The 12,669-nt window shown below is 43.8% G+C and overlaps 1 protein-coding gene across 12 annotated transcripts in view; it reads right to left on the bottom strand.

The window, feature by feature from the left end:
• CAGE1 (cancer antigen 1) overlaps window positions 1–12,669 on the bottom strand; it is a 35,524-nt gene that overhangs the window by 22,153 nt on the left and 702 nt on the right. For 9 of the 12 annotated variants that reach the window (XM_045005606.1, XM_045005608.1, XM_045005603.1 and 6 more), the window contains exons 2-8: window positions 11,288–11,503; window positions 7,857–7,953; window positions 6,069–6,556; window positions 5,572–5,763; window positions 3,268–4,473; window positions 1,840–1,962; window positions 216–365 (exon numbers count right to left, since the gene is read on the bottom strand). In XM_045005606.1, coding sequence (XP_044861541.1) covers window positions 216–365; window positions 1,840–1,962; window positions 3,268–4,473; window positions 5,572–5,763; window positions 6,069–6,556; window positions 7,857–7,953; window positions 11,288–11,503 — 2,472 coding nt within the window. Of the gene's footprint in view, window positions 1–215; window positions 366–1,839; window positions 1,963–3,267; window positions 4,474–5,571; window positions 5,764–6,068; window positions 6,557–7,856; window positions 7,954–11,287; window positions 11,504–12,669 lie in introns of those variants that run through there. The other 3 variants (XM_045005607.1, XM_045005610.1, XM_045005609.1) reach the window with 3 other exon arrangements.

Genomic DNA, 12,669 nt, shown 5'->3' with positions numbered 1-12,669 from the left:
AGCCGCGTGACTGTGACTGGTTAAAGTTGCAGGAAGGAGTTAAAATAATAGGGTTTTTTTGTTTGTTTGTTTTCAAGACATGTCTGAAATTCCTTTATTTTAAATTATTGGAAAAATACAGCAAGAGTGAATACCAGGTGACTAGCTCCGAATGGATCTGAAATCAGTGCCTAGGACTTGTGTAGATAGGCATTGACAGGGCTGTTTTGCATTACCTGGCAGGTAAGTAGTCCCTCTGTGAGGGACAGAAGGCTGCGAATTTTAGATAGAAGCTGGGATGCTCGCTGCACATATGGCGAACTGAAACGGTCTTCTTCGCTGTGGAGGTTTTTCAGGATTAAATCAGAATGCATCGACTTCATATCCTGTATGGACACATTGGGATCTGTCAGATCACAGGACAAAGGCTGCCTCCCAAATGAAAACACAAGTAGTGTGCATAACTAGTGTTACCAAAGAAAAGCTACATGCAACACAGGATTCTCACCAGCTATAGTTACCATTCATAAGGGAAGCTTCAGAGTGAAATCTGGGGACTGAACATGAGTACATGACGCTGTGCTCTTAGTTTTTATAATTATGCTTGTATACTTCAGGTTCTGACAAAGATCTCCTACATTGAGGGCATATTCCTATTTACCAGAATTCCTTCCCCAGGGAAGGGACCGTGCCTTCGTCTATATTTGGAAAGTACCTAGCACACCATGAGTGTTGGGGAACCTTAGGGAAGTGGAGCTTTCAGTTCCCATCGAACAAGCAGTGTGTCTCTCTTACCCAAGATACATCTGGAGATTTGTAGGTCCACCCTGCTGGTCTCACACATCAACAGAAGGGTGACACATTCATGCAAAAGTCCAGTGGTTCCTCACTATTCCTGGTTCTCCCTGACTTTCTTAGGGCAGGTCCATACTCACCGCGTGGGTCGACGCGGTGAGTTCGACTTCACGGAGTTCGAACTATCGCGTCTGACTCCACCTCGGCAGAAGGAGTTGGCGGAGTCGACGGGGGAGCCGCGGAGTTCGACCCCGCCACGTCTGGACGGGTGAGTAGTTCGAATTAGGGTACTTCGAATTCAGCTACGCTATTCCCGTAGCTGAATTTGTGTACCCTAATTCGAACCCCCTTTTTAGTGTGGACCAGGCCTTAGTAACTGCTCCTACTAGCTCCCCACTGGATCTGTCCCCGTTCTGAGAGTTTGACAACACAGAGCTGGAGTCTGCATAAGATAGTACATGGAAATCCCGAGAGGTGGTGGGAGAGGGAAGTAGGAGGATGACCCAGTCATGCCAAAATCATGTACAGAGGTTTCTGCAGTGCTGGAAGAAAAAGGTATGATGCCACATTAGCTGAATCCCCCTCCCTCTGACATAATTTGGTATGCAATTCCATTCTTTCATCTGCTCCATTGGGGGAGGTGCGGGTGGATGTGGACATACCTATTTTTCCACTTTAATTTACTGTACACTTCAAATTAAAAACTGTAAAACTTATCTCCATTCTATGTAATCCAATGTTTGTGTGAGCCACTGTATAAGACATATTTCCCAGCTTAGACCCCTATCCAGCAAAGCACTTAAACATATGTGTATCTTTTAATTGCAGGAGTAGTCCCATGTACTTAAAGATAAGCACATGCTTAAATACTTTTTTCGGATAGAAGTCTTAGTACTTAGTCCTGTTCCTGCACTTCTTACTCACTCAGAATTCCCACTGGAGTCAATGGGAGGTTTGCATAAGTAAGGAAGAAAAGGACTATGTCATCTGTAGACATGAAAGTGTAACTGCTATTTCTATAATAAAGCATTCTTCTAAGAAAGGACAGCACATGTCCTAACATACCAGAAGAAACCTCCCCAGAATATGCATCTTCCACTCTATTTCTTCTTCTTTCTTCCTTAGTTCTTCCTTCTGTATTCCAATTTTATGTCTGAGTGTTTGGATCATTTGATACTGCATCTGCTCCTAGCATGTAGACAGGGAAATTAAAGAAGAAATCAACATATGCTGCTTATATCTCTGCTCAGTACAAAGGCTCATTTACTCAGACCAGGGGTGGGCAAACTTTTTGGCCTGAGGACCACATCGGGGAATAGAAATTGTATGGCGGGCCATGAATGCTCACAAAATTGGGGTTGGAGTGTGGGGGGGGGTGAGGGCTCTCGTTGGGGGTGAGGGCTGGGGATGAGGAGTTTGGGGTATAGAAGGGTGCTCTGGGCTGGGGCCGAGGGGTTCAGAGGGCAGTAGGGGGAACAGGGCTGGGGTACGGGAAGGGGTGCAGGTTCTGGCTGGGGGTGTGGGCTCTGGAGTGGGGCTGGGGATGAGAGGTTTGAGGTGCAGGAGGGTGCTCCATGCTGGGATTGAGGGGTTTGGAGAGCGGTAGGGGGATCAGGGCTGGGGCAGAGGGTTGGCGCATGGGGAGAGGCTCAGGAGTGTGGGCTCCGAGCAGTGCTTACTTCAAGCAGCTCCCCAAAGCAGTGGCATGTCTCTTCTCTGGCTTCTACATGTGGAGTGGCCCCTGACACTGTTAGAGTGCCGGAGCGGGGCCATGCCACGTGGTGCGGCCCCCGACCCAGCACCCCAGCTGGAGCAGGGCCGAGACCCGTGGTGTGGCCCCCAACCTGGCGCCCCAGCTACAGCACCGGAGCAGGACAAGCCTCAGACCCCTCTCCCCAGCGGGAGCTTGGGGACGGCTTAAATGGCTCACCAGCCAGATCCGGCCCGTGGAACGTAGTTTCCCCACCCCAGACTCAGACCCATACTCCCACCTTTCACTGAGAAAAGGGGAAAAAAAGATAGAAAAATACTATTTTTAGGGGACCAAAATTCTCTCTCCCCCTCCCCCCAAACACACACATTTTGAGCACCATATTTATTTCAGTGAGGGATTTTAAATACATAATCAGTGCTCACAACCACAATATTTACCCTGTAAAAGTTGCATTTAGCAGCTACGTGTGACTTGCATTTTATGCAAGTGTGTGTGTTTGCTATGTGCGCTTCGGGTGAAATTCACCTCTGTATACAGAGGCAGATCAAGGCCTATGCACCACTGAAGCCTTCAAAGTAGGTCTTAAATGGGGCACAGGCCTTGTGCTGAGCTTCTGTGGAGAGATGAATTTCACCACTTCTAAAAAAGTGAAGGAAAGACACATGGTGGTCACTGCGTGTGTAAGACAGCTGGGCTTTCTAGTCTATTCTAAATGACATAGGTTCTTTTACTTTTAACAGTAATACAGTACGTCAAGGATCCAAAGTGTATACTAATACCTTTACTATTTGTGACTCCCTGATTTTGTCATACTGCTCTTTCCACCTGGCAGTTTCAAGCTGGAGAAAATGATTTTGCTCTCTGTCTTTCACTATCTGTTGCTGAAGCTCTTGGTTCTCTATTTTGAATGCACTGATCCGCTGTTGCATTTTCTCTGTCTCAGCCCGCTCATTTTCAGATTCTGTTTGCAAGATTTTAATCTGAGCAACCAGGTTGTTATATCTGGATTCCAACTGCTGCCTTTCTGCCAGCCTGTCGTCTTTCTGTCTCTGAAGTTCTGCCTGAAGGGACAGGAGCTGTTTCTCTGCATTCTCCTTTTCTTCCCTTAGTCTGTGCAACGCGGAGGTGGCAGTCTTGACTTCATGCTCCAATTTTTGTTTAAGATGCTGCAGCTCTTGTATTTCTTGCTCTTTTCTGCGTATAGTCTGATCCATCTGTAAGCACTGAGTCGTAGATTTGATCTTCTGCTCCATCTCTGCTTCATGCTTTTCCTGAAGGAGACTATAATTGGTTTTAAGTTTTTCCAGCTGCAGCAGAAGGGCTTTTCTTTCAGCCCCAGCTTCCTCAAGATGGTCCCTGGCACTGGATAAAGCCTCCTGCACATTCTTCAGGCAGCTGTCAGTCTCAGACTTCTCCACAGAGATCTTGTCCTTTGCTTCAATTAGATCTTCGATGTTCTTCTTCAGCTTGTTTATGGTGTCTATAAAATGCAGCTGCTGGACAATTTCCACCTCTAGCTGTTTAATCTTGGTCTCCAACGAAATGTTATCATAGTAAAGATCCATGATTTGGGTCTGCTGTTTCTTTTGGTCCTGTTCTACCTTCTTCATGACCTCGCCCAAGTCTACACACCCCTCTTCAAGCAGCAGCTTCTCTATTTCTTTAATCTTCTTCTCCAAAAAAATATTATCATACTGAAGATCCATGATTTGGGTTTGCTGCATTTGCTGGTCCTGTTCTAATCCCTTGATGACCTCATTCAAGTCCACATCCCCCTCCTGAAATTGATGTTTCTCTGGGCCAAGCTCTGAATTTTTTGTCTCATACATATTGAAGGCTGCTTCATAGGGACTCAGGCAGTTTCTTCTTGTACTATGAGATGAGAGAATTCCTTTACTACCTGTTTCCCCTTGCTTGCATTCTTCTTGGCCATCGAGTGACTTCTCAGAAGGATGGAATAAAGACTTGTCAGATGTACACGCTCCCTGGGGGACAACCACAACCTATTGTCAACTTATTAGAAAAACAAAAGCATACATGACTTGATTGGCTGTGACTATCTGCCTTACCTGACTAGTTCACCTGAGGATAATTTGAATGAGTTCCATTTACTGTAAGAGAACCAATATTGTTGCAACTTTACCATTACAAACAGGAGGTCATATCCTTCCCTCTTTAGTCAGTTCTCCTTACTCACACTGCATTTCCATTAACTTAAATGGAAATATTACTTATCTGAGAACTGAATCAATCTGGCCCAGGCATTACAAAGCAAACCAAAATAAGGTTAATAAATATAAATTTTCAAAAACACTTTTTATAGTATTTTTTTCTTTTGAAATTATTAACAGCTCATTTTTGTAATGGCAAAAAATAAAATTGCAATAAATTCAAGACACAGAATCTTTCCCAACCAGAAATAGGATGCTGTGTATTTTCCTGGACTGACAATGAATAAAAAACAGCATCTTTCTAGGGCCCCAGTCCTGCAATGGCACCCCTGGCCACTCTGTCTGTGCAGAGCCCCCAGGAAATGAATGGGGCTCACAAGGATGCCATTGTAGGTTTGGGTTCTAAATTGTGTTGAGCAACCATCTTACAACAGGAATTTAAAAAACTCAAGCTATCAGGCACAGCTATTGCACACAATAGCATGAAAGTGGAGACAGAGAACATTTAAGTTGAAAGGGCAAACAAGACCACAGATAAAAAGTGACTTTCACTGATCCATGCAACGATATATGTGTTGAATTTCTGTATCCCCTACATAAGGGAAATTTCACTCAATGGTGGTACAACTTAACCAAAAGAGAGATAAAGGGCCAAATTCTGCTTTCCATTCTATTGGGCAACTCCACTGACTTCAGTGGGACAGAACTGGGTATCAGTGATGCCTAACACAAGAAGGCCCTGATTTTTGATTGAGGGTTCTCAGATGCTATCATAAAACTAATAGTAAATTGGAGCAGAGTTTAGCCCACATTTTTAAGCAGTTTTCAACTCATTTAAACTAAAAATTTCTTCCCCTTATTGCATATGTGTGGCTAAAAGGATAGAAAAATTATAAATAAAACGCATCTCACAGACTCAGACAGAAGGCTGCCGCCAACACTTTCCTCTTTGTTGCAACAATGTAATAAGTTGCTCTTGATATTTTCTTTCATGAGTCTATTTGATTTCATCAGAGCTTGAATATATTCTATGTTTTCATCCAAAGAGACTGGAGAAATATCCTTCAAGTTCTCTGCACAGTCAACGTGTTGTTCAGTGGCTGTCTGCCAAAAGAAGGTGTTTGTAAACTGAATCCGTACATCAGTGAAAATATGCTCTCTCATAAAATCCAGAGCTCAGTTAATTCAATAGGCATTTCTATTGCACCCAACTTTAGTATCAAGGGGGGATTTAGAATACATCTACTCTCTTATTAATAACATCATACATCAAGGAGGTGCAGTACTCTCCCACAGAGAGTATGACTAGGTATACACATCATTTCAAATATCACCACTAGCTATAATAGGGAACATCGTTTTCATCAACATGCTTCCATTTTCTTGTGGATTGCAGTTTGAAATCTTACCATATTTCCTTCATGACTGGCTGCTTTGCCAGTCAAGATAAAGTTGTCCTCTCTGAAAAATAATTCTTCAGTAACAAAACACGGATTTTTCTTAATTAAAGAGCCTGTGGACTGAGTGAGAAAATAGGACACTTCTTTTATGGGGGATTCCTTAACAATGCACTCCAGCAATGACTCCCCCATTATCACAAATGGATCATCTTCCAGAGGTAACAATTCTTTTGCCAGTGAAACTTCCTCATTCTCAGTTTCCCATGATGCTTTTTTAATCAAGTCTTTTCTAGTAATGGAGCTTTCCTTTGACCAGTCCAGCATTTTGCTGCGTTCTGTTGATTCTTCTTTGGATAATAATTCCTTCCTAGGGAAGAATATTCTTTCATTATCTGAGGATTCCTTCCAGTCTGCTACATACAGAGAGTTCTTGTTGCTAAGGCATGTTCTTGTATCACATAATGGTGTCAAAACTTTCTGTGAAGAGTCTTCAAAATCTGCACATAGTCAAGATGGGATTGAGTAAATACATTTGAACTGGTTCATAGAACATTAATAGAAATATCACACTGTAACTGGGGAGAGGTATGCTGTTCTGTTTCAGGTTAGCATAACAGGTGTATGATTTCCTTTCAGTTTACATGGCTTTCTGATCAGAAATAACCTAACCTGAACATGATGCAACTACGTGAATGCTCACACCAGGGATTATGTTAGCACACTCAAATTTCAGCCCTCAGATACATGTGTACAACATCCACTGAAATCAATGTGCATGTGAGGGCAGAATTTAGACTACAATGTTAGGGAATAGTGAATTATGCAAAAGAATTAGCATGCTATGGACTGGATCCTGGCCTCTATTGTGCTGGCATGTAAAGGGAAACAGGGTATAGGGAGTCTTTTATACTGGAGCAAGCAGCAGAGCAGAATCAATCCTAATGCTCAAAGCAATACTAGGAGGTACTTATGACTAGCATGCTGGCTTGCACGCTATGGGCCAGATCCTTAGCTGGTGTAAATCAATGTAATTCCATTGACTTCAGTGGAGCTATGCTGATTTTCACCAGCTGGGGATCTAGGCCTCTAGGCTATAGAAGAGGTAATCTGCCAGCTAGTGGGTGTGTGCAGCCCCCGCTGCCAGCTAAGCACATATGCTGCTGTCAGCAGCAAGTGCTAGTTGGGCGTGCATTCTGCTCCTGCTCACAGGAGTAGGCAGCAGCGTGTTGTGGCAGCCTATTCTGAGTCATCAGTGAGCCTGCATGGAATGAAGGTCTGACAAGTCAGGAACAGCTGTGAGGACCAAATTATCTCATTTCAGTGTCACCGTGGACACAGTGGAAGGGAATTTATTATTCACTGCAATTTACAAGTGAAATTTGTGTGTTGGTGAATTGAATATGGACCTCATGTTTCTTCTCTAGGTTATTTTCTGTCCGATTGACATAGTTGTGTTTTTATGTAAATACATACACCTTTGCTTAAACAGTATCTTGATTATATTCCTACTGTTTCCAGACCTCCTTGCTCCATCCTGTCTCTACTGCTTATCTTCCTTACTAACGTCACATCTGAAAGGTAGATGGTAAGTGCTTGATCTTAAACCTACTGAAATCAAAAGGAGCTTTTTATTGATATCAATAGACTCTGGACCAGGCCCCATGTGCTTTGGGGAAGGGAGTGAGTCTTTCTATACCTTCTGTGAAAGGCCACTGTAGCACACTTAGGGGCACTATAAAAAAAAAAGACAGCTAAAGTTCTTTCTATTTCCTGATTCATTGCCAAAGAGGAACATACTGTATATCAAATTTTCCAACCCTGGCTCAAAAAGATGATCTCCTTTGTAGAGTCTGCAGCCAGGATCCCCTTTCTGCCTCGCATTCTGTATTTCATCCTGCAAACACAAAAAGGGGACTCCTTAATTATCCTCATCACTTGGATCTTCAGCTGGTAGCAAGGCCTCACTCATCACAAAAAGAGTCACTACACACAGACGGTTTTTCTGTTTATTTTCTCCAATAAGTGTGAATCACAGTCAGGGGCGGCTCTAGCTTTTTTGCCGCCCCAAGCACGGCAGGCAGGCTGCCTTCGGCGCCGTGCCTGCGGGAAGTCCGCCAGTCCTGTGGCTTCGGCGTACCCGCCGCTGAATTGCCACCGAATCTGTGGGACCGGCAGACCTCCTGCAGGCAAGACGCCGAAGGCTGCCGGACTGCCTCCCTCGCAGGGACCGGCAGGGCGCTTGGAGTGCTGGTGCCTGGAGCCGCCGCTGGCGCCCGTTATTTGGCCCAGAATGGATTTTGCTTTCTCTGCAGTACACCTTTAAATCACTCAAGGCTTATGCTATCTGCAGAGCAAGGCACCATTTTGTGTTATGTTCTGTGCAGGGCCAGCTCCACGGTTTTTGCCGCCCCAAGCAGCAGAAAAACAAAAAAAACCCGCGATCGCAGTTGGCGGCAACTCCACCGAGCCGCTTTCTTCTTCGGCGGCAATTCAGCGGCAGGTCCTTCCCTCTGAGAGGGACCGAGGGACCCCCCCGCCGAATTGCCGCTGAAGAGCCCAATGTGCTGCCCCTTCCTCTTGGCCGCCCCAAGCACCTGCTTGCTGGGCTGGTACCGAGAGCCGGCCCTGATCACAGTGTATTTGCTTTTCCTAGCCAAAGATGAGCAAGTGTCATCAACCAGGGTTAGACAGAGCTTTTAGGCACCATCCTGTGTATGGAGCAGTGCATAGCTACAATTCCTTGTTCCTGGAGGTTAGTAAAAACCTGATACTGACTGTGATCAGTAGTAGATTACAGTTCACCCCATGCCAGCTCACTTATGCCAGGTGGCATGTTGAATGGAGGTCAGGGCCGGCTCTAGGCACCAGCATTCCAAGCATGTGCTTGGGGCGGCACTTCTCAAGGGGCAGCATTCCAGCCCTTTGGGGCCGGCTCTTTTCAAGGGGCGGCACTCCTTTTAATTTTTTTTTTTAAACTTCAGTGGTGGCACTCTGCCTTATTTATTTATTTATTTTTGCTTCGGCGGCAGCACTCTGGCTTTTTTTTTTTTCTCTCTTGGGGCAGCAAAAAACCTGGAGCCGGCCCTGATGGGGGTGGAGCTGCAAGTTAGTCCTCTCTGTCCACTCCCTGCTGACCTGTATGGAGGCGGGGAAAAAGTTTGAGCATGCAGCCCCTGCTTCCTCCCACCTCTGCTTGAGACCAACGAGACATGGAGAGGCTGCACAGAGGTGGTGGTGTGGGGGTTGTCTCACAGCCCTGCACAGCCATGTAAGTCAAGACACACCACAAGAAAATAGCAAAGCAGAAATTAGAATCCTGATCTCTGAACTCCAGCCCTCTGCTCAGTCCAAAAAAATTCCAGCTTCCCCTCTGTTTCGTTGGCTATCTAGATATCAGTGGGATATCCATCAACATACTACCTGAGTTTATTTATTCTCACAACACCCCTGTGAAGTAAGGAATTGTTATCTTCCCCATTTCACAGCCAGGGAACTGAATCACAGAGATATTAAAAGCAGCAAAGAGTCCTGTGGCACCTTATAGACTAACAGACGTATTGGAGCATGAGCTTTCGTGGGTGAATACCCACTTCGTCGGATGCACGTCAAATGCATCTGACGAAGTGGGTATTCACCCACGAAAGCTCATGCTCCAATACGTCTGTTAGTCTGTAAGGTGCCACAGGACTCTTTGCTGCTTTTACAGATCCAGACTAACACGGCTACCCCTCTGATACCAGAGATATTAAGTGATTTGTGCCAGGTCACACAGGAAGTCTGTGGCAGAGCCAGGAATCAAATCTGATCTCCTGAGACCCAGCACAGTACTTTAAATATAAGATCGTTCTCCTGAGGACATGGTACTTTTGCTAGCTACTTGCAGAAGCAGGAGCTTCACTGAAATCAACCCTCTCACAGGTGTCACATATTCCCTAGGGAGTCACTTCTTGCGTCACCTTCTATGGCTGTTTCAGAATGAGCATTGTTGGCCTCCTAGAGGAGAAATATCCAGCCCACCTTGGCTAGAGAGATGTTCACCCACATGGAGGCCTTGAGGAAAGAAGGGAATAAAAGCAAATCTGAGAAAGTATCTCTAGAGTAGGAAATAGTTAATAATCAATGTTACAAGCAAGCTAATTCCCAATCAGTCAACTGAATCACCATGTTTACTTGCAGAGTTCCTTATTAAATATATAATGGAATAAACTTGCAAGTCTCTACTTCAAACCTATCCCAGGTGATCAGTAGTAGCTGAAACCATGTGATAGTTGATCCTAAAAGAAATGAGAGGGTGATCTCAGCCCAGCTCCTAGTTTTCCCTGGCAGCATCGGCAAAGACTGACTGGGCACAGGGAATGACCTACACTCTCACTGCTGGTCCCCTCTGGGTCAGGGTCACCAGCATGCTGACAGGACAGCATGAGGAAGCTTACGCTGCTGCTACTCACACTTCACTTATTTTGTTGACACATAAAGAACTTCAGCCTCCAGGACCATCAACACTTCATAAGCATTAGATTCACTTTAAGCAAAAATATATATAGAATACCTAGACTGTGAGCCTTTGGGGGTAGAGACTCCCTTTTTTGTTACTTGTCTGTACAGTGCCAAGCATAATAGGGCCCTGATCCTGGATTGGGTTTCTTAGATACTACAGTACAATAATAAGTAAGAATACAGTTTGTTTTCAGATACTGCCTTTCATACTCAAGGCATTACAAATCACATTGCTCAAAACGATGTACACATACTGATAGAACATTAAGGCTGGAAGAAATGTTGCAGCTCTCTGCAGTGTATAGGTACTGGGCAGTAGTGCTTTAAATAGTTTGGGAGCCCTCTAGTGGGCATTCCTCTCTTCTAGTTTTGATGCCAACAGAACCCTAACAGAGCAATGGTGTATATATGGAGCTAGGTCTCGTATACTTATATATTTAGTAAATACAGTTATTTGGAACCCAACTGTGTCTATTTGGTTTCCTCATATTCCTAAAGATGTGTAGAGAGCAAAGACACACCACTGTCTTAACAACAGCTCACACAAAACCATGAGAACCTGCCTTACTGGAGGAGAATATCAGTTCGGATACCAGCATGTAATTCCCCTACTCCTTTGGTAAAAATATTCATGGGATATTTAATTTCCATGTGAACCAGAGACTGGCATGGGAGAATTTAGAGATATCCCAATTTAGAGATATCCCAAAGTAGCTCTATGATGTACACACCTGAGAGATCTCTGAAGCTGTACTGCTGCTTTCAACATTAAGAGAATCTCGGTGGGTCACCTGCAGAGAAGCATTGCTGAGGGAAATGGCATCTCCTTCACTCATTGTATTTAAAGGCTGCTGAGTAAAAGCATCGACCTCTGCTTTACTGATTACTGCCAAAGTCAAAAACTTTTGATAGCCTTCATCTTTACATACTGGATGGTGGGGAAACATCTGCAAATAAAAGATTGTAACCCTTTTAATTTCAACTAGCATAAACCACAAACAATGATAGCAAAAGACAGACCTCCACCTTCATTTTTCTAACACATCAACAAACAAGCAAGCAAGCAGCAATCAAACTGTCTGTGTATTGGTTATTAACAGTGTTGTGGCAGCCATGTTGGTCCCAGTATATGAGCGAGACAAGGTTGGTGAGGTTGTATCTTTTATTGGACCAACTTCTGTTGGTGAAGCTTGAAAGCTTGTCTCTTCCAGCAACATAAATTGGTCCAATAAAAGATATTACCTCACCCACCTTGTCTTTTGTATTGAATATTAAGACATTATTATGACATATGTAGAGAAATGTGATCTAGTGAGGACTGAATATTGGGAATTCCATTGGGTTCAGCTGGAGTTTTGTCAGAGTAAAGAAAGATTTTATAGTATATTATATACACCTGTATATATAACACAGAGACCACACAATCTACATTACATACTACATAATGGGTATATGAGTGTGTACTCTCTATATATCTGCCTTTATAGAGTAACAATCTTTACTCAGAAAAAGCTTCAATTGAAGTCTGTGAAATTCCTGCATCCAGTATATATATTCTGCCAATTAAACTCTTCTTGAAAGTAGTGAGTAGTTATTCCTAGTAAGGGAGGGTAAAAGGACTTCTGGGAGTGATAGTTCTACTGATTTATGTAACCTATATATGAGAATTCTGTAATTCAGACCTGCCATGGCCTCCAGAATAGAAGGCCTATGCTTGTCCATCTATCATGGTGACTGGGGTATCAGTTTAGAATAAGGGACAAGCAGAAGAGCATATGGAGCCACAGTAGTGGAATTGGTCAGAGTCTTCGGCCATAGACAGGACTGTGTGCTCACTATGTTCACAGTGGAGAAGTAAGGGCCTGATCCAACTCTTATTACAAGATTTTCAGATCTAAGGCAAAATCCACTGATCCAGGTCTCTTATTCTGAGGAAGCCCTAGTATTTTTGATTGCATGACATAACATGACATGACATGACAAAAGTATGCTTTCAATTTAGAATAAACTGTAACAAAATAAGGATGACTTTATAAATATTTTTATTCATCTTCTTTTTAATCACCAATGTTTAGTAGAGATGGATGAACTGGATTGAATTAAAAATTGGATT

The sequence above is a fragment of the Mauremys mutica genome, chromosome 2, assembly GCF_020497125.1.
Source record: "Mauremys mutica isolate MM-2020 ecotype Southern chromosome 2, ASM2049712v1, whole genome shotgun sequence".
Taxonomy (NCBI): domain Eukaryota; kingdom Metazoa; phylum Chordata; order Testudines; family Geoemydidae; genus Mauremys; species Mauremys mutica.
The sequence above is the reverse complement of the archived record's forward strand: the minus strand, read 5'-3'. Positions and strand labels throughout refer to the sequence as shown.